The sequence below is a fragment of the Rana temporaria genome, chromosome 4 (assembly GCF_905171775.1).
Source record: "Rana temporaria chromosome 4, aRanTem1.1, whole genome shotgun sequence".
NCBI lineage: Eukaryota > Metazoa > Chordata > Amphibia > Anura > Ranidae > Rana > Rana temporaria.
This window is the reverse complement of record NC_053492.1, coordinates 12,441,745-12,463,171: the sequence shown is the minus strand read 5'-3', so window position 1 is coordinate 12,463,171 and position 21,427 is coordinate 12,441,745. Positions and strand designations below refer to the sequence as shown.

The 21,427-nt window shown below is 47.3% G+C and overlaps 1 protein-coding gene across 1 annotated transcript in view; it reads right to left on the bottom strand.

Moving 5' to 3' along the window:
• Positions 1-12,146: 12,146 nt before the first annotated feature.
• The window catches only part of LOC120935528 (zinc finger protein 420-like), a 36,117-nt gene continuing 26,836 nt past the window's right edge, over positions 12,147-21,427 (bottom strand). Inside the window, exons 3-8 of the mRNA XM_040347578.1 lie at positions 20,313-20,471; positions 19,451-19,643; positions 19,087-19,246; positions 17,914-18,001; positions 15,436-15,492; positions 12,147-13,562 (exon numbers count right to left, since the gene is read on the bottom strand). Of these exons, the coding sequence (XP_040203512.1) occupies positions 12,402-13,562; positions 15,436-15,492; positions 17,914-18,001; positions 19,087-19,246; positions 19,451-19,643; positions 20,313-20,471 (1,818 nt within the window). The 3' untranslated portion in view covers positions 12,147-12,401. The remainder of the gene's footprint in view (positions 13,563-15,435; positions 15,493-17,913; positions 18,002-19,086; positions 19,247-19,450; positions 19,644-20,312; positions 20,472-21,427) is intronic.

Below are 21,427 nucleotides of genomic sequence, written 5' to 3'. Positions count from 1 at the left end.
ATCATATAAAATAAATCTACACATCATCTCCCTTGAGTCCATGTTCTAGATGCTCCATCCCACCAACCTTGTAATGGTGAGGGATGGTGTGATCTTCCTGTGTGGGACAGGGACATCTCTCTGGTGGGTTTCTGGCACTAGGTGGTAACATTGTGATGTCCTTGTGTCCTGACAATTCCTCCATCACTCCATACTCCTCATCCTCCTCTTTATATTCTTTTTTAACAACAATATTATCATCCCCGAGGTTTCCACTCTGAAAGATATAATAAAAGATTAATTGTAAAAAACATGCTGTGTATAAATCACAACTATCAATAATTGCCAATCATCTACCTGATGATGGTGAGGGATGGTGTGACCTTCCTGTGTGGAATCCCGGGAATACAGAGGAGGGGGACATCTCTCTGGTGGGTTTCTGTAGCTGGAGGACTCTAACATGGTGTCCTGGGACAGATCTTTGTGTCCTTTTAGAGACTCTGACTCCTCCATCACCTCATCCTCATCATCCTCCTCTTTTATCTCTTCTTTAACTTCTGCTTTAGACTCTCTCAGGTTTCCACACTGAATATAGAATAAAAATGACATCAATTGTAACAATGCAGATAATGTACAGATCCTAATGATACTATCAGTGATTGTTCCTCATCTACCTGATGATGGTGAGGGATGGTGTGACCTTCCTGTGTGGAATCCCGGGAATACAGAGGACGGGGACATCTCTCTGGTGGGTTCCCATTACTGGATCCATCTGTAGGAAACACACACACTGACTGAATACATTGTTTCTATGTGTTTATCAGATGATGGGGGGATCTAGGTGGAGCCTCCGTACTGCTCTCTCCTTTACAATAAAGTCTCCTCTTACCCGGTGATGTGAGGGGCGGCTGATTGTCCATCATGACGTCCTTGTAGAGATCCTTGTGTCCTTCTAAATACTCCCACTCCTCCATGGAGAAATAGACAGTGACATCCTGACACCTTATAGGAACCTGACACACACAATGATACAGTCACCATCCAGACACATCCCTTGTCTGTTACTGGATAATGTCCCAGAATTCCCGGCACCGCTCACCTCTCCTGTCAGCAGCTTGTGATCTTACTTGTGACTTTAAAAATGTATTTTTATTTCTCTATTCTATCAGGGAGGGAGGTGGAAGCAATGTGAGGGTCATATGATCTCCAGACTTCACAGGAGGAAAACTCTAGATTTGAACACGACTATTAAAATCAAATGACATCCCAGAATCCTCCTCACCTCTCTGGTTAGGTCTTATTCAGGACATTTACTACAAATGATATTTTCCCTCTTTCTTTCGATTGGAATCTTATAAAATAAAGACATACATATTCCAATCCCCCTTAAATAACCCCCCCCCCCCCACTAATAAACAATTATCCGTTAGTATTGACTGATGAGGTGAGAAGGTGATTGGTGGGAAAGGTGACACATATCCAAAATGAGGAGAATGTTCCGGTGTATTGTCACAGTTTGCTGCCTATCCTAGAATGCTCCGGAAGTCACGTGATGGCCAACTGCGCATGCGCGATGCGTTCCAAACGCAAATGCGATGCGTTAAAAATGGATTCATGACAGTACACACCAGTGAAACCTCGGCCGGCATCCAGGCTCTTTCCTTAACATCCCTGTGGATTGTAGGATGTTAAAAAAAGAGCCAGGAGGCCGAGCGAGCGGAGCGAGCCGTCCGAGCGAAGCGAGGACGTGAGGCCGACTGGCCACTTTCCTCTAAATCCACGTCGCCCTGAATGCCGGGTTCGCTGGTGTGTACTGTCGAAAATCCATTAGAATGCATCGCACTTGCGTTTGGAACACTTCGCGCATGCGCAGTTGGCCGCCACGTGACTTCCGCAGCATTCTAGGATAGGCAGCACACTGTGACACTACACCGGCCCTGTAAGTGGGGAAATTTTCTGACCCTGAAGTTGTTAATCTAGATTTCCACACTATATATGTGTATATTATCATCTGCTGGAGATAAAAGACATCACAGTAACTATGGAGGAAGAGGACAGACATGACGGGGGGGGGGGGGGGTGTAAATAGAAAATAGGATCTTATTACCTCCTCTGTTGCCAGTTCCAACAATGTCTTCTCTCTACTTCCTCCCGAATCACCTCTCACCCGGAACTTCCTGTCGGTACCTGACATCACTTCCTGTCTTCCATAGATACTTCCTATCTGGGTAGACAAGAGCTCACCATCTTGTGGAGCTCAGAGGAACTGCAGTCCTAAGAACTACTACGTCTCGTAGTGTGAACACGACCTTGTGCTGTGTGTGTATGTACCGTACATCAATATCATTATAGATGAGGTCATCTCCACTCAGGGCCGGACTTAGGTGTTCAGGCGCCCTGTGCAAGCTAATCCTGTGGCACCCCCCCCCCCCATCTTCACCCCTCACCCCCTGGTCACCTAAACATACACAAAGACCCCTTTACATTACACAGCACCCTGCATCACTGGACCCCTTTACATTACACAGCACCCTGCATCACTGGACCCCTTTACATTACACAGCACCCTGCATCACTGGACCCCTTTACATTACAAAGCACCCTGCATCACTGGACCCCTTTACATTACACAGCACTCTGGACCCCTTTATATTACACAGCACCCTGCATCACTGGACCCCATTACATTACACAGCACTCTGGACCTCTTTACATTACACAGCACCCTGCATCACTGGACCCCTTTACATTACACAGCACCCTGCATCACTGGACCCCTTTACATTACACAGCACCCTGCATCACTGGACCCCTTTACATTACACAGCACCCTGCATCACTGGACCCCATTTCATTACACAGCACTCTGGACCCCTTTATATTACACAGCACCCTGTATCACTGGACCCCATTACATTACACAGCACTCTGGACCTCTTTACATTACACAGCACCCTGCATCACTGGACCCCTTTACATTACACAGAACCCTGTAGCTCTGGACCCCCTGCATGTTACACAGACCCCCCTTCAGTGCAGACCCCCCTTCAGTGTATTCACCCCTTCAATGCAGACCCCCGTTCAGAGTAGCCCCCCCCCCCCCGTTGCTGGTCTGACACCCCCCCAGTGTGTGGTACGCCCCCACCCCCCCCTAGTACGCCTCTGGATGGCCGCACAGCGCCCCTGTTGCCCATGGCGCCCTGTGCGGCAGCACAGCTAGCACACCCCAAAGGCCGGCCCTGTCTCCACTCCAACCAAAGGGGATATAAATATATTACTATTTGGGATGAGCAGAAGGGATTTGGCACCTTTGATTTTAAAAAACTGATAACAGATTTAGTCTTAAGTTGCCTTTTTGTGTCACTGCTTATAAGAAATTGGCTTGCTGCTTATTGCAAACCTTCCCATGTTGCCTTGAAAGCTGTTTGACATCCCCCACCCCCCAATTTATCCAATGACATTGTGATTTATCCTGGATTTACTTCAGGGGACTTGCATACCTCCCAACATTTTGAGATAGGAATGAGGGACACCTACTAGCAATTGTATGTAGGCATGGGAAACGCCCCCTGCCACACCCCCTTAAAGGAGAATCAACCAAAAACAGTTAATTAAATCCACAAGGGCTTTTTTTTTTTTACCACTACTATTCCTTTATATTGGCTTTTAAAATTTGCAAATGCAGCAATTTAGAATTTAGAATCCCGTAAGGATCCGTACATGTCTCATCCGCTTGCTCAGCGGGGATCGCTCTATTGATCCCCACTGAGCCGGCAGATGACAGGGTGGTCCCTGCACACTGTGCAGGGACCTCCCCATCAGATCTCCGCTCTCCCAAATGGGGGGGATCAGATAAAAGTTTGTTCGTGTTCACCCAATCTGATGATGGGTGGAAAAATAGGATTTTCCTCCATCTGCAAAATCGGACCATAGCGGGGTTCATCAGCTGACACCCGCTATCCCATAGGGATACATGCATGTCCATATTTCATCCAAAAACGGAGGGATGAAATACGGCCATACTGTCCGCATGTGTGAAAGGGGCCTAACACTGGCTGGGAAACACTTTTTGAAAGGAAAAAATGCATTTTATATACAACTATAAGGATCAGACCAAAATGAGGGGGGAAGAGGGACAGAGGTACATTGCTCCATGGACTTATGGGAAGGAGGCCCTTGTCCTCATCAACATAGGGAAGGGGTGCCTTGCCGGGTGTCCCTCCTGGCAAAGCACACCCCATGTTGAGGGCATGTGGCCTGGAATGCTCGCAGAAGGGGGGGTGGCACTCACACTTCCCTTTGTTTCCTGCATGCTCTTTGTTAAAAAAAAATTGGCATGGGGTCCCCCTCAAAATCTACACCAGACCCAAAGGGCCCCCACATTTTTAGTTTGTTTGTTTTTTGCTTATTATTGCCAGCTCTTCTTTTGTTTACATTCTGCTGTCAGTGGGGAATCCAGCAAACAGCAGATGAGTCAATGGCTGTTAAGGACACAGTGGGTGCCGGTTCTTTAACAGCTAGCTATTTACTGGTTTTAAAAGACATCGGTAGCTGCTGGTGTTAAAATACGACACAGTTTTCACTACTAAAATACTGCATTGCTTCAAGAAATAGTGCATGTGGTATTTTAGTAGAGTTTTTACTGAATTGCAAAAAAAAGTTTGAAAAACACTATGAGCTGTTTTACCCCAAATTTTAATGCGATAGTTAACATTTTATGAATTGAGCCCAGTAACCCATAACTGCTTCCCATCCAGCCATTGTACACATACGGCTGGGCAGATCAAGCGTCATTCCTCCCAGAACTGTGCCCTGGTGCGCCAATGGGGGTGCACAGCGGCTATGTTTGACAGATCCTGTGACTGCTATGTCCACCTGAATACAGGGCAGCTAGGCCTTGGTTGAATCTGGGTCAGTGATGAGTGACTCAGGGAGGCTGGTTGACTCATCAAGCAGCACCTCTAGCAGCTCCCCCTGCTCTCTGGAGCCTTGAAGAAGCTTCCAGAAGTAGATGATGGAGTCTAGGAGTAGATGCTTGGAGTATTGAGGAGGGCCCCAGACAATCCCCAGCAAGAGGGCTGACAGGGGGTGGGCACCTCTTAAAGCGGAGCTCCACCCTATTTATAAACATTATCATAGTCAAATAGTATACCCAAATGCATTACAGAACGGACATTTTTTTTTTTGTGACAGTACCTTTGTTTTTACCATCTGTCACTCGGCTTCCTGTCTCTCTCTTGTGCGGGTAGATTGCGGGTAGTTCGTCATATCCTTTAAAGCGGGAGTTCACCCATTTATTAATATTGTGACCTTTTCCCCTTAGATTCCTGCTCGTTTTGTCTAGGGGAATCGGCTAGTTGTTTTAAAATATGATCCGTACTTACCCGTTTTCGAGATGCATCTTCTCCGTCGCTTCCGGGTATGGGTCTTCGGGAGCGGGCGTTCCTTCTTGATTGACAGTCTTCCGAGAGCCTTCCGACGGTCGCATCCATCGCGTCACTAGTAGCCAAAAGAAGCCGAACGTCGGTGCGGCTCTATACTGCGCCTGCGCATCGACGTTCGGCTTCTTTCGGAAAATCGTGACGCGATGGATGCGACCGTCGGAAGCCTCTCGGAAGATTGTCAATCAAAATAGGAACGCCCAGTCCCGCAGCCCATACCCGGAAGCGACGGAGAGGATGCATCTCGTAAACCGTAAGTACTGCTCATATTTTAAAACAACTAGCCGATTCCCCTAGACAAAACGAGCATTCATCTAAGGGGAAAAAGTATATTGTAGGGGTGAACCTCCGCTTTAACCTCAATGTCTCCTGGGAGCTTTTGTCATTGCTCCCAGGACGAATTATCGCAATATTTCCTAAAACGGATTTGACGTAGCTGTAGGTCTCTCCCATACTGAGCTATGCTTTGTACGGCATTTATCACCCGGGCTTTGCTCACCATAACAATGGGGCAGTAATTTTTGATTATGACGCCGCCCCAGTTTTTATGGCAACCCGGAAGCTGGCGTCCCTCCCCGAAGGAACGAGCGGTAAATGCTGATGCAATAAGGAAATTAGTGCTTGTGGGCTTCTTATGCCCACAAGCAAAATGGAAACGGCGATACTGGGAGAATATAGGTTTGAATTCCATACGAAATCGGAAAGCGGAGGACTAAAAACAGCTAAAAAGTGAGTACTGTTTAAGTATGACATTAACTAATGACTGCAAAAAAAACAAAAAACGTATGGCTGTGGGAGATAAATACTCCTAAGTCATGCCAGCGGGGGGTAATCAGTTGGAAGTTAGAGAAGGAATGCTGAGGAGGCTGTCAGTGGTCCTTGAGGGTGCCTCCTAGTCTGGGGGGGTAACCTCTGGACTGGGGCATGGATGCTGGAGGGATCTTTTACAACACACGGAGGAATCCTGTCCTGGATGCACAGGAGCAGGAGTGAGGACAGCGGGAGAGAGTCAGAACATCCAGGAGTATTCCAGAAGACATCCAGGTGGGCTGGTGAGTGTCAGTCTGGGTGGACTGAGGAGTGTAGGCAGGAGGGCTATAGAAAATGGAAAATTTATTATCAGATACTTACCGTAATTTTCCTTTCCTGATGGACTCCATGGCAGCCTACGTGTGGGTTAATCCCACCTCCTCTCCAATTCTATAGGACCCCATACCCATAAAAGTCAGCTCACCTTCCAGTACCGTGTTCCGTAACTAGCCGACTACTTTCTTTTCTAGGGTAGGAACTCCGTCTGCCATGGAGTCCATCAGGAAAGAAAAATTACGCTAAGTATCTGATAATAAATTTTCCTTTTTCCTGACAGACTCCATGGCAGCCTACGTGTGGGAAATAACTAGCCAGACCACACGGGTGGGTAAGCTGAACAAAAAAATAGTTTTAATTTGTCCCGTCAACCAACAGGATTCTTAACCCAAAATTCACTGAGGAAAGAGATGCAGGCTCAATACAATAATGAGACATAAACGTATTTATGGATGACCAAGATCATAAGGTGTATATATTAGAATTGATTTAGTAGCGCTGCACTATAAGGAATATTTTTTACATAAGATATAATGTCTGGTATATAATCAGTCCAAAAAGTGAAGTCTAAAGCCTCGTACACACAATCAGACTTCAAACAATTTTTTTTGGGGGGTTTTGTCCGAAGGGAGTTGGCCGGGCACACCCATAGCATACACACGCTCTGACTTTTCTGCAAACTTTTCTAAAACTTTCCCAACATCACGTGGTTTTTCTGCTCTTTACCGCCACCCTTTGGTCAACATCTGCTATTGTTGGTTAATTTTAACATTGGTTCTGGGCAGGCATATTTGCACTTTGTACAAAAGTCCGATGGCTTGCTGTACACACGGTCGGACTAGGCACCATCGGACTTTTGTTGCCGAAAAGTTTGTCCGTTTGCAGAGCGAACTTTTGTCCGATGAAAAACAAAAAATTTTGTCCGATGGAGCGTACACAGTCCGATTTTTTGCAAACTTGCTCATTTTGAAGTTTGTTGGGAAAAAGTCTGACCGTGTGTACAGGCCTTTACACATGTGGCTTCACTATACTTGGAAGGAGTAGCAGAATATGTTTGAGGTGTAAATCTAGGTATGCCCATGTTGTGTGTGAGAACTGCAGCCACTGCTTCCTTAACAATCATTGACAGTTGGAAGCGGTCATGTTCGTACACACCAAATGCGCTCATCCCTATATATCTGTAATACTCTATACACAAGGCTGCATATGACATAACCACTGCAATCTGTATGTCAGGCTTCGTTTGACAAGCTCCTGACCACTGAGCTGTATATAATAAGTTCTTAACCACTTCACTCTGTACGCTGAGCTGTATATAATAAGCTCCCAATCACTGCAATCTTTAAACTGGGCCACATATGACATGCTTCTGACCACTGCTCTCTTCACCTTAGGTCAGGGGTCCTCAAACTACGGCCCGCGGGCCACATGCTGCCCGCAGAGGACTTTTAACTGGCCCACCCGACCCTGACAGGCAACGCCGGTTACACGGCAGGTTGTAACACAGCGATCCCGCTGTGTCACGGAGATCACAGTGTTAACAATTCGGGCGCGCTGTGATAAATGTCCCGCCCTCCTCCTCCTAGACTAGCTTGTGTGATAGAGCCAGTGTTCTGTCTATCACACGAGCTGGTCTAGGAGGAGGAGGGCGGGACATTTATCACAGCACGCCCGAACTGTTACCAACACTGTGAGCTTCGTGACACAGCGGGACCATGACAGCAGTTTGGCACAGTAAGGAGAAAGGCTGTGAGGGGCTTACGATGGTGAGGGAGGCTGATGATGTAATGATGATGGTGGGGGGGGGGGGAGTTGATGATGATGAAATGATGATGGTGGGGGGGCTGATGATGATGAAATGATGATGGTGGGGGGGGGGGGGGCTTGCAATGAGGGTCTGATGATGTAATGATGAAGGTGGGGGGGGGAGGTTGCAATGAGGGGCTGATGATGGTGAGGGGGGCTTACAAAGGTGAGGGGGGTTGCAATGAGGGGCTGATGATGATGATGATGGAATGATGATTGGGGGGGCTTGCAATGATCTTGATCGGCTTGCAATTAATGATTGTGAGGGGGGGGGGCTTGCAATGAGGGGCTTACAATGATGATGGCGAGGGGGGGCTTGCAATGAGGGGATGATGATGATGTAATGATGATGGTGAGGTGGGGGGGGCTTGCAATGATCATGATCGTTTTGCAATTAATGATTGTGAGGGGGGGGCTTGCAATGAGGGGCTTATAATGATGAAAGGGGAGGGGCTGCAATGATCATGAGGGGCTTGCAATGGTGAGGGGGGGGGCTTGAAATGATGGCTTGAATTTGAAATGGTGGTGAGGGGGGTCTTGCAATGATGGTCTGAAATGATGGCGAGGGTGGGCTCAAAATAACATGTGCAGTGTGCATAGGAAATTGTTCATTGTTTTTTTTTATAGTCCGGCCCTCTAACGGTCTGAGGGACAGTGAACCGGCCCCCTGTTTAAAACGTTTGAGGACCCCTTCCTTAGGTGAAGGTGCAGAAAGTGACATCATTAATGTCACTTCTTGGTCTGTGTACAGGAGGGAGGCTGAGCAAAAGGAGGTCCGCTGAGCCGCTTCGAGTGGCACTCACCATGTCAGCACCAGGCTCGCAAGTGGATCATCAGAGCCCTGAAAACGTGGTGGGGAAGGGTTGCGTGGAGAGAGGGTAAGAGAGAGAGAGGGGGTGAGAGAGAGGAGAGGGGAGAGAGAAAGTGGGCAAGAGAAAAGGACGAGAGAGGAGGTTGAGGGGGGCAAGAGATAGAGGGGGTGAAGGAGAGAGAAGAGGTGAAGATGAGAGAGGAGGGTGTGATAGAGAGAGTTAGGCCCTTTTGCCGCAATTTCGGATCAGTACTACTTTGTAACCAATGAAAACATACATGGTGTGAGGTAATTCCTTTTCCTGCCATAGTTGTTTCCAGTTCACATTTGCTTTCTGGTTGTTGTGGTGAGTTGTGACAGAAAATGTTTGCTACTCAATAGATTGCCTCAGCAGTTGTCATTGCTGCTGCTGCAGCAGTAGCAGTGCATGAGGAAGAAGAGGAGGAGAAGCGGAGGACAAGGACATCTCTTTTTTTTACCTGTTTGGAGCACATTGTTTCTGAGGGAATAACCAGGAAGTGAATGTTTGGTGGAAAAATGTGCTTGGGAGGGGCTACTATGTTGAAAGGATTGGGTGGGACAAGGGTCAAAAAGCTGCTTGTGCTTACAAAGTCGTACTGAAATCGTGTCTATATTATTCAGGTACGATTTTAATGCTACTTGAAGGTTTAACATCGAGGTCTATGGACATCAACCCGCATGGAAGTTGGACCAAAGTAGTGCAGGGACAACTTTGAAGTTGGCATGACTTAAAGTCGTGCCAATGTGAATGGAAGTCATTGAAAATCATGGAGAATGACTTGTCATGCAATTTTGCAGTCCAAAATCGTGGGACAAGTTGTATAAGTGTGAAAGGGGACTAAGAGAAAGAGGGGGGTGAGAGATAGATAGAAACAGGGGTTTAGAGAGAGGTATGAGAGAGATAGGGGGTTAACAAAGAGGGTGTGAGAGAAAGGGTGGGCAAGAGAGAGAAGGGAGCAAGAGGAGGGGTAAGAGATAGAGGGGTTGAGAGAGAGAGAGGAGGTGTGAAGGAGAGAGAGAGAGGGGGGTAAGAGAGAGAACAGGGACACAGTGGCTGAGAGAGGTGTGAGAGAGGGGGTGAAGGTGAGAGAGGGATAAGAGAGAGAGAGAGTGTGTGTGTGTGTGAGAATGGGGGGGGGGGGTGAGGGTTGAGCGAAGATGAGAGAGAGAGGAGAGTGTGAGAGAGAGGGCATAAGAGAGAGAAAGAGGGGGTGAGATAGAGGGGGGTGAGAGAGCGAGGGGTGAGAGGGAAAGGACAAAAGATAAAGAGTGGAGTGAGAGAGAGAGGTGCAAGAGAGTGGGGGAGAGAGGGAGGAGGATGCAAAAGAGAGAGGGGGCTGAGAGAAAGAAGGAAGGTGTTTAGTATGCCTGCTACTCACATTATGCCTGCTACTCACAAAGGGTGGGCTAGAGAAAGGAGGGGCAAGAGAGAGAAAGGAGGGGTAAGAGATAGAGGGGTTGAGAGAGAGAGAGGGGTGAAGGAGAGAGGGAGGGGGGGTAAGAGAGAGAGAGAAAGGGACACAGGGGTTGAGAGAGAGGGGGTGAAGGTGAGAGAGGGTTAAGAGAGAGAGAGAGAGTGTGTGAATGAGAAAGGGGGGTAAGGGTGAGCGAAGATGAGAGAGAGAGAGAGAGAGAGAGAGAGAGAGAGAGAGAGAGAGAGAGAGACAAGAAAGAGAGGAGGCAGTGAGAGGGAGAGGAGGGGTGAGAGGGAAAGGACAAAAGATATAGAGTGAATGAATGAATGACTTGTATAGCGCAACTCATGCGAACTGAATCACCTCTGGGCGCTTTTTCCAGCCAGAATCTGCTTGGCTGGTGCGGTCATTTTTTACCCCGTAGGATCATGACACGCTAGGGACACACAGTCATACACACACATATATACATATATACTGGGCCAATTTGGACGAGATCCAAATTACCTACCAGCATGTCTTTGGAGTGAAGTGAGAGAGAGTGAGAGGCGCAAGAGAGTGGGGGAGAGAGGGAGGAGGATGTAAAAGAGAGAGGGGGCTGAGAGAAAGAAGGAAGGTGTTTAGTATGCCTGCTACTCACAAAGGGTGGGCAAGAGAAAGGAGGGGCAAGAGAGAGAGAGGAGAGCAAGAGGAGGGGTAAGAGATAGAGGGGTTGAGAGAGAGAGGGGGGGGGGAAGAGAGAGAAAGGGACACTGGGGTTGAGAGGGGGTGAAGGTGAGAGAGGTTTGAGAGAGAGAGAGAGAGTGTGTGAGTGAGAGAAAGGGGGGAGAGAGAGAGAGAGAAAGGGGGGGGAGAGAGAGAGAGAAAGGGGGGGGGGAGAGAGAGAGAGAGAGAGAAAGGGGGGGAGAGAGAGAGAGAGAGAGAGAGAGAGAGAGAGAGAGAGAAGGAAAGAGGCAAGAAAGAGAGGAGGCAGTGAGAGGAGGGGTGAGAGGGAAAGGACAAAAGATATAGAGTGAAGTGAGAGAGAGTGAGAGGCGCAAGAGAGTGGGGGCGAGAGGGAGGAGGATGCGAAAGAGAGAGGGGGCTGAGAGAAAGAAGGAAGGTGTTTAGCATGCCTGCTACTCACATTCATGGTCCCAGGCTGCTCTCCTCTGGGCTCAGTAAGCCAGGACCTATAGCTGCTGTGTGCTGTATATTGAAATCTGCCACCTTCACAGCAGTGTGGGGCAGACATAGCAGGGATAGGATGAGAGGTGGAGTGCTGGGCATTGGCACAGTACAGTGCTCCTGCCCCCAGCTCACAGGCACCCCCACCCACCCCGCCCCAGCAAGGGAGGTGAGCAGATCCAGTGCTGCTGGTAAAATAGAATTGATTACTTGCAGTGTGCAGTGCCTGACAGGGCACAGCTATAGTGGGTCCCCCTTCCATCGGGTCGTGTGCCCCGCACACCTCTGTACACAGGATGAAACACTGGCACACAGGGGGATTAGGGTGTGCCCAGTCACTCCTGACCACTGCATTTTTTAACACAGGCTACACAGTATATGACATGTAGAGGGGAGGGAGAAAAGGCGCCAAGCAACCAATAGTGTAAGAAAGTTTATTAGGTGTACATAAAAACATAGTGACAGGTTCAAATCACAGGACGTATTCAGGGAGACAGTCTGTGCCTGGGTGGGCTGTGTGAAGGATCCCACAGGGGATTGTCAAGTTGTCCTGCCACAGCGGCGGCACCGTGGAGACAGAAGGGTGAACGCTGGAACCACAAGCTGCATGGAGCTTGTAATATTTATGAAGCCATGCCTGATGAATGAAACAAAGGTGTCTACAAAAAAATTCCCTCACTCAGGACAGGAAAGTGTCTTCTCCCCTGTGTGAGATCTCTGATGTCTATAAAGATTGGACGTCTTTGAAAAACCTTTCCCGCACTCGGTACAGCAAAACGGCCTTTCCCCCGTGTGAGATCTCTGATGTACGACAAGTAGTGATTTTTGAATATAACATTTCTCGCACTCAGAACAGGCGAACGGCTTTTCCCCCGTGTGAGATCTCTGATGTGTGACAAGTTCAGATTTTTGTACAAAACTTTTCCCACACTCGGGACAAGAAAATGGCTTTTCGCCCGCATGCCATCTCTGATGTCTGTAATGGGAGGACTGGTCTGAAAAACATTTCCCGCACTCAGAACAAGAATACGGTTTTTCCCCTGTGTGAGTCCTTTGATGTGTGACAAGGTTTGATTTTTGTACAAAACATTTCCCGCACTCTGAACATAAATATGGCTTCTCTCCTGTGTGCATTCTCAAATGATTATAAAAATTGGACATCTCTGAAAAACATTTTCCGCACTCAGGACATAAATATGGCTTTTCCCCCGTATGAGATCTCTGATGTTTAACAAGTCCTGATTTTTTTAAAAAGCATTTTCCGCACTCAGGACAGGAATACGACTTTTCACCTGTGTGCAATCTCTGATGTTTGGAAAGATATGACTTATCTGAAAAACTTTTCCCACACTCAGGACAAGAATACGGCTTCTCACCCGTGTGAGATCTCTGATGTGAGACAAGTTGTGATTTTTTTACAAAACATTTTCCACACTCGGGACAGGAATACGGCTTCTCACTTTCATGCAATCTCTGATGTCTGGAAAGATAAATCGTATCTGAAAAACATTTCCCACACTCAGGACAGGGAAACGGCTTCTCCCCCGTGTGAGACCTCAGATGTGTGACAAGCTGCGAATTAAATAAATAACATTTACTACACTCAGGACAGGAATACGGCTTCTCCCCCGTGTGAGATTTCCGATGTCTGTAAAGACTGGACTGATCTGAAAAACATTTCCCGCACTCAGGGCAGCAATACGGCTTCTCCCCTGTGTGAGTTCTTTTATGCACATTAAGATTGCATTTAAAATTGAAACTCTTCCCGCACTCAGTACAGGAAAACCTCTTCTCTGTTGGAAGGACGGCACCGTCCCTCACAGTCTGAGGTTCCTCAGGATAAGAGGAATACGATGGTCCATCTACACTGTGTGGTGCCGGATGGACATTTGAGGTAGTCGGGTTTTCTCCTGGACTATACTGTGTGATGTCCTCATCTTCTACTTTACAGTCTGGAGACAAAGTGAGACAATCCTCTGAGGTTTTCCTCATCTCCCGTCCATCCACTAAAATAGAAATAAATAGATTATTACTAGACATGAGCTGATTGGTTCACTTAAACCAGGACTCCGCCCACATCAGGCAGCTTTGTCTCTGAGGACCTTACAATTCTCCCCCCTCAAGGTAACTAGTAAATGGGTCCTCTGACTGATCTCCTACCATATAATTTCTTTATTCATGGACCTTAGTCAGAGAGTGAGGAAACAACAAGAACTGTCTTTTATAGGAGTGACAGGGATGAGGGGGATTATAGGACGAGTGTCCCCACCCCCTCTATCACTCATTACCATCTTCCCAACACAAGAAGTCCTGCACTTCCTTATTTAGTCCATGATTTAGTCATGAATAACAGTAGGGATGAGCCCCACCAGAGGTCAGAGAGTGAGGATAGGGGAGAACAACCAAGATGAAGACTGGACTGATCCTGAAGACCAACATCATTGGGTTATTGACTCCTCCCTCATTATCACTTTCTGTTTAAGGTTCCAAAGTTTAAGGATGTTATCACATTATTATTACCATGTGACTTGGGTCTAACTTTACAGACATATCCCTCCACCCATCACTGCCAGAAGAAATCAGTAACCCTGAAAAAATTCCTCTGTCAGAGATATTCATAGACCCTGCAGAAGACCAAAGGCACAATCCTTGGGTGCCTAGGTAGAGCAATGCCTATGATGAAAATTAATATTCTGCTGCCACCTTAAATGCAGAATCTCCATAAATCCAGTGTAGATACATAAATTGTGTCTGCAGCACAGAGAAGGAAGATTATCCGAGAGGAATACAGGAATACAGGACGGGGAACACAGCTCAGGAAAGTGACCAGGGGATTACAGGCTTTGTCTGACTACAGATCTATGTTTGTCCCAAGCATGTTTGAAGCCACTTACTTTTGATTGACTCTCTACCTCTGCTGGAAGTCCATTCCAAGCATCAACTACTCTTTCAGTAAAATAATACCCACTTTTAAATACAATCTTAAGTTTTATTAACCACTTAAGGACCCCTTCACGCCGATATACGTCAGCAGAAGGGCACGGCTGGGCACAGGCACGTACCTGTACGTTGCCTTTAAGAGCGCGCTCGCAACCCGGTCCGAAGCTCCGTGACCGCCCCGCCGGTGTCACGCGATCGGGAGCTGAAGAATGGGGAGAGGTGTGTGTAACACCTTCCCCATTCTTCTGTGTGGCAGTGACACTGATCACCTGTTCCCTGATATAGGGAACGACGATCAGTGACGTCACACCTACAGCCACGCCCCCCTACAGTAAGAAACACTCCCTTAGGGCACACTTAACCCTTAGCACCCCCTAGTGGTTAACCCCTTCACTGCCATTGTCATTTTCACAGTAATCAGTGTATTCCCAAAAATGAGTCAAAAGTGTCCGCTGTGTCCGCCATAATGTCGCAGTCACAAAAAAAATCGTTGATCGCCGCCATTACTAGTAAAAAAAAAAAATATTAATAAAAATGCCATAAAACTATCCCCTATTTTGCCAAATCGCAAAAAGGGGCAAGGTCCTTTACCTGGGTAATGGTTCGGGGGCTTAAGTGGTTAAAGTCCCCACCCTACTCTGGAGTAGTATGGGTGAAGCAATGTACTTAGTGTTAATGACCCACCTGTGCTGATCTCTGTAGGAGTGTCCTCCTCTATAATTGTCCTTATTATTCCATCCTCCTCCATAGACTGCTCATCATCCCTCACATACCTCTCTTCTTCTTTTGCTTGACTCTCAATTTTTATATGTATCAGATCTTCACCCTAAACCAAGAAAATGATAGAAAATAACATCTGTAAAACATAAGCTTTAATATTGTGACATCACAGGAAAAAAAAAAAAACACACAAGTTCATGTTTTAGATTCTCCGCCCCACCAACCTTGTAATGGTGAGGGATGGTGTGATCTTCCTGTGTGGAATCCCGGGAATACAGAGGACGGGGACATCTCTCTGGTGGCTTCCTGGTATTATGTGGCTCCATCTTATTATTGTGTCTTTCTATAAACTCCTCCATCACTCCATATTCCTCATCCTCCTCTGTATACTTTTCTTTAACATCAATATTGTCATCCCCGAGGTTTCCACTCTGAATATACTGTATAAAACACATTCATTGTAACAAACATGCCGAATATAAATCATAACTACAAATAATTGTCAATCACCTACCTGATGATGATGAGGGATGGTGTGACCTTCCTGGGTGGAATCCCGGGAATACAGAGGACGGGGACATCTCTCTGGTGGGTTTCTGTAGCTGGATGACTCCTCCATGGTGCCCTGGTATAGATCTTTGTGTCCTTTTAGAAACTCTGACTCCATCATCACCCCATTCTTATCCTCCCCTTTCATCTCTTCTTTAACATCAGCTTTAGAATCTCTCAGCTCTTTACTCTGAATATATAATAAAAATAACATCAATGGTAACAATGCAGATAATGTACAGATCCTAATGATACTATCAGTGATTGTTCCTCATCTACCTGATGATGGTGGGGGGTGGTGTGACCTTCCTGTGTGGAATCCCAGGAATACAGAGGACGAGGACATCTCTCTGGTGGGTTCCCATTACTGGATCCATCTGTAGGAAACACACACACTGACTGAATAATACATTTTGTATAACACCTTACCTGTAAAATCCTTTTCTTGGAGTACATCACAGGACACAGAGCTGGATAGTAAGAACTATGCGGGTTACAGGCCTACCTTCAGGTGATGGACACTGGCACACCCGAAGACAGGAAGTCCCCTCTCCAATATAACCCCTCCCATACAGAGAGTGCCTCAGTCTTTATAGAAAAGCAATAAGCATCCCAAGAAGAGGGGTGGGAGCTCTGTGTCCCGTGATGTACTCGAAGAAAAGGATTTTACAGGTAAGCTGTCATAAAAAATCCTATTTTCTTTTTCGTACATCACGGGACACAGAGCTGTATAGTAATAACTATATGGGATGTCCCAAAGAAATGCCATCTGAGGGGAGGGAGACACAAACTAAAGCAGGGCGGCATCAGACACGAGGACCTATACCACTGCCTGCGGCACACAGCGCCCAAAGGCGATATCCTCATGCCTTTTTACATCCACTTGATAAAATATAGTGAATGTATATACTGAAGACCAAGTTGCGGCCTTGCAGATCTGAGTCATGGAGGCTTGGTGATGCACCGCCCATGAAGCACTAACTGCCCTGGTTGAATGCGCTCTAATTTGAAAAGGTGGAACTCTGCCTTTCAAACCATAAGCCTGGAAAATATCTTGTCGAATCCACTTGGAAATAGTAGATTTCGATGCTGTCAGCCCCTTCCTGGGACTTTCTGGCAGTACAAACAAAACATAATTTTTTTTAATCTGAGCAGTCACCTTTAAATAGGCTTCAACTGCTCTTACTACATCCAACGAATTTAATGACTTCTCTTCTGCAGGACGAGGTTCTGGAAAGAATGAAGGGAGAACCACATCTTGGTTCAAATGAAAACCGAACACCACCTTAGGTAGAAATGTTGGATGAGGACATAAAACACTACCTTGGCTGTATGAATAACCAATATGGCTCTTTACAAGAAAGAACAGCCAATTCTGGTACCCTTCTGGCAGAGGTTATAGCCACCAGAAAAAAACAATTTCCTTGTTAAAAGGACTAAGGGAATATGGCGTAAAGGTCCAAAAGGCTGCATCTGCAGTGCCGACAGAACCAAATTCAAGTCGTCCCATGGACACAAGGGTGACCTAACTGGCGGGCTGATCCATGTTACCCCTTGTATGAAAGCCCGGACCAAAGAATGCGTAGCCAGCGGTCTTTGAAACAATACCAACAAGGCCGAGACCAGACCCTTGATAGTACTCAAGGCAAGCCTCATTTCTACACCCAACTGTAGAAAGGCAAGAATCCTACTTCTGACATACTTCCGAGGATTCCAACCCTTGGATTTGTACCAAGTCACATATGCCTTCCAGACTCTATAATATAGGACTCTGGAGGCCGGATTCCTTGTATTAATCAGGGTAGACAGCACTGAGCCTGAAAGCCCCCATTTCCTTAGAATGTGGGATTCAATAGCCAAACTGTTTAAATTTAGCATATGTAAAGAAGGGTAGAATATTGGTCCCTGCAAGAGCAGGTCTGGACGTAGTGGAAGGGTCCATGGGTTCCCCACAGCCATCCTTACAATCTCCACGTACCAGGACCTTCTGGGCCAGGCCGGAACTACAAGAACCACTGGCCTTCCTTCTACCTTGATCCTGCGAAGAAGCCACGGTAGTTGCTGAACTGGGGGGAATGCATAAATCAGTGAGAATTTATCCCAAGGGTTTACCAATGTATCCATCCCATAAGCGAGTTGATCCTTTGTCTTTGACACAAAGTTGTCCACCTTCTTGTTGAACCTGGATGCCAACAGATCTACATCTGTGGTCCCCCATCTCCGACATATGGCCAAGAAGATGTCAGGGTGAAGAGACCATTTCCCCCCGGAGACAACTGCTGGCGACTTAAAGCGGGAGTTCACCCATTTATTAATTTTTTTTTTTCTCCCCTTAGATTCCTGCTCGTTCGGTCTAGGGGAATCGGCTATTTGTATTAAAATATGAGCAGTACTTACCCGTTTTCGAGATGCATCTTCTTCCGTCGCTTCCGGGTATGGGTCTTCGGGAGCGGGCGTTCCTTCTTGATTGACAGTCTTCCGAGAGGCTTCCGACGGTCGCATCCATCGCGTCACTCGTAGCCGAAAGAAGCCGAACGTCGGTGCGGCTCTATACTGCGCCTGCGCACAGACGTTCGGCTTCTTTCGGAAAATCGTGACGCGATGGATGCGACCGTCGGAAGCCTCTCGGAAGACTGTCAATCAAGAAGGAACGCCCATTCCCGCAGCCCATACCCGGAAGCGACGGAGAGGATGCATCTCGTAAACGGGTAAGTACTGCACATATTTTAAAACAAATAGCCGATTCCCCTAGAGAAAACAAGAAGGAATCTAAGGGGAAAAAGTGCCCTCTAAGGGTGAACCCCCGCTTTAAGAAGTATGCCTTCCAATTCTCTATTCCCGGAATGAAAACTGTAGGTATGCAAGGAACATGCCTCTCTGCCCAAGCCAGAATATGGTTCACCTCCCTCTGGGCTGCGTGACTCCTGGTGCCCCCTTGGTGATTGATATAAGCCACTGCAGTGGCATCGTCGGATTGAATCCTGACAGGACAATTTTGTAACCTGAGCGACCATGACCTCAGAGCCAGGTGTGCCGCCCGAATTTCTAGAATGTTGATGGGAAAAGTCTTCTTGGTCTCGGACCACCTGCCCTGGACAGTCATCTCCCCCAGGACTGCTCCCTAACCTAAAAGGTTGGCATCTGTTGTTACCACCTTTCAGGCCACAGGAAAGAAAGACTTTCCCGTTCTGCAGATTTATGGACATCAACCACCAACTGAGGCTCTGACGCACCCATGAGGTAAGATACATTGGCAAATCGAGAGCTTGGATATTCTTGTTCCAAGCGGAAAGGATATTGTTTATAACAGTCTTGAATGAAATTGGGCACATAGAATGGCTTTGAATGAAGCCACCATCTTCCCCAACAACCTCATGCAAAGATAAATTGAGGGATTTTTCTTTGTCATGATCACCTGGACCAGTTCCTTTATAGGGCTGACTTTTGCCTTGGGCAAAAAAAACTTTCCTTTGGTCTGTATCTATGACCAGACCCAAGTACTCCAGCCTTTTTACCGATCGCAGGGATGACTTCTCTAAAATTAAGAATCCAACCCAAGTATCTCAGAAACTTGACTGTGCTGACCACAGACTGGTTCAAACAGTCTATCAACTGATCCACCAACAGGAGATCGTCCAGATAAGCTATAGTTGTGATGCCCTGAGCCCTTAGCCTTTCCAGGAGCGGGGCCAGAACCTTTGTAAACACCTGGGTGCAGGAGCCAGACCAAAGGGCAAGGCTACAAACTGATAATTATGTTGTTCTACTTCAAATCTCAGGAATTTCTGGTGAGCGGGGAAAATAGGTATATGCAGATATGCATCCTAGATGTCTAGTGATGCTAGTAGTAGTAGATGCCACCCGAAGGGTGGAGACTACCGACCGGATTGATTCTATGCGAAAAGAGCGAACATTTAGGAATTGATTCACACCTTTGAGATCTAGGATGGGTCTGACACCTTCATTTGATTTTGGCACCGTGAAGAGATTTGAATAAATTCCCAAACCGTACTCTTCTGTGGGAATCTTTACAATCACCCCTTGAGACAGCAACCGGTCTAGCGCTGAAAAGAGACCTTCTCTTTACTGGATCTTTGGGAAAGCTTGATCTCAGGAAACAAGGCGGTGGAAACTCTCGCAAGTCCAGTTTGTAACCTAGAGATACGGTAGAGATGACCCATCTGTCCCTGATCTCCTTTTGCCAAGTTCCTTCGAGAACTGCAGAATTCTTCCCCCACCCAATCGAGCGGGGGCACCCCTTCATTAAGGAAGCCTTAGGACTCTGCTTAATAGGCTTCCGCTCCCAGGGCCTCTTGTGTCCCTCGGTTTGACCTTAAGCTTTTCCCTTGACCCTGATGGCAGAGGCTGATGACTCACCTTGGTCAGCCACATCTGGTACTTCTGGAGAGGCTGGCACTGCGGAGTCATGACCAGGAACCTCAGAGACTGATGGTGATGCTTTAGGAGCCTTTTTTGAGGAATTTGCCCCCGTTTTAGGAGTCTTAGTCCCTGAATTCCTGCTATCCACTGTTCAGCCTGATACAAAATAAAATGTGTCACTAGGGAGTGCCTGTATCAATCACTCATGTTCCCCCACCGCTGCTGTGTCCCTCCGTCAGCTCCTACCTCCATGAGGCAATGTTTATATGGGGATGTACCGCCCTGCGAATACATTGTGTGAGAACGTGAACGCCGGGTCGCGCATGTGCCGCTCTAAGCCACGCCCATCCTCCCCTCGCTGGAACGCCCTCCGGCATTCAAATCTGCTGTTTCTTGCGCGCGAGCCGTTTAGGTTTCGGAGAGTGAGGAAAGATTCCACCAGAACCCCCAGGGGGAGAGAAAAAAGCGCCGCAGCCACCCACAGGATGGGATCTGTGCCTGAGATGGGGGGGCGCACACAAATCAGCCTGCTGAAAATTCCCTGCTCTACATCACCCAAATGGCTGACTGTACCCAGAGGAAAGCCTGCACACAAGCCTGCTGTAATCAGCGACACACTGGATGGAAGGAACAGGTATGTTGCTTACAAACCCTCTAGTGGTGAGAAATAGGCATGACACATTTACTTAAAGGGGTGGTCCCCCCTTAAAACAAATTTCTAACAATACATTTGGAAGACTGCTTACACTGCGGGTAGGCTGGCTTTTTTTTTCGTACATATCGATATCGCCGTTTCATCCCTCGACTTTCGGGGGTATGAGTCTTGTGGCGGTGGGCGTTCCTAGTTGATTGACGTTCCTCCGACCGACGCATACTTGACGTCACGACTTTCCGAAAGAAGCCGAACGTCGCCTGCACAATGACGTTCGGCTTCTGTCGGAAAGTCGTGACGCGCAGTATGCGCTGGTCGGAGGAACGTCAATCAACTAGGTCCAGCAAGACTCATACCCGGAAGCCGAGGGATGAAACGGCGATATGCGATATGATCAAGGTATGTACAAAAAAAAAAGCCAGCCTACCCGCAGTGTAAGCAGTCTTCCAAATGTATTGTT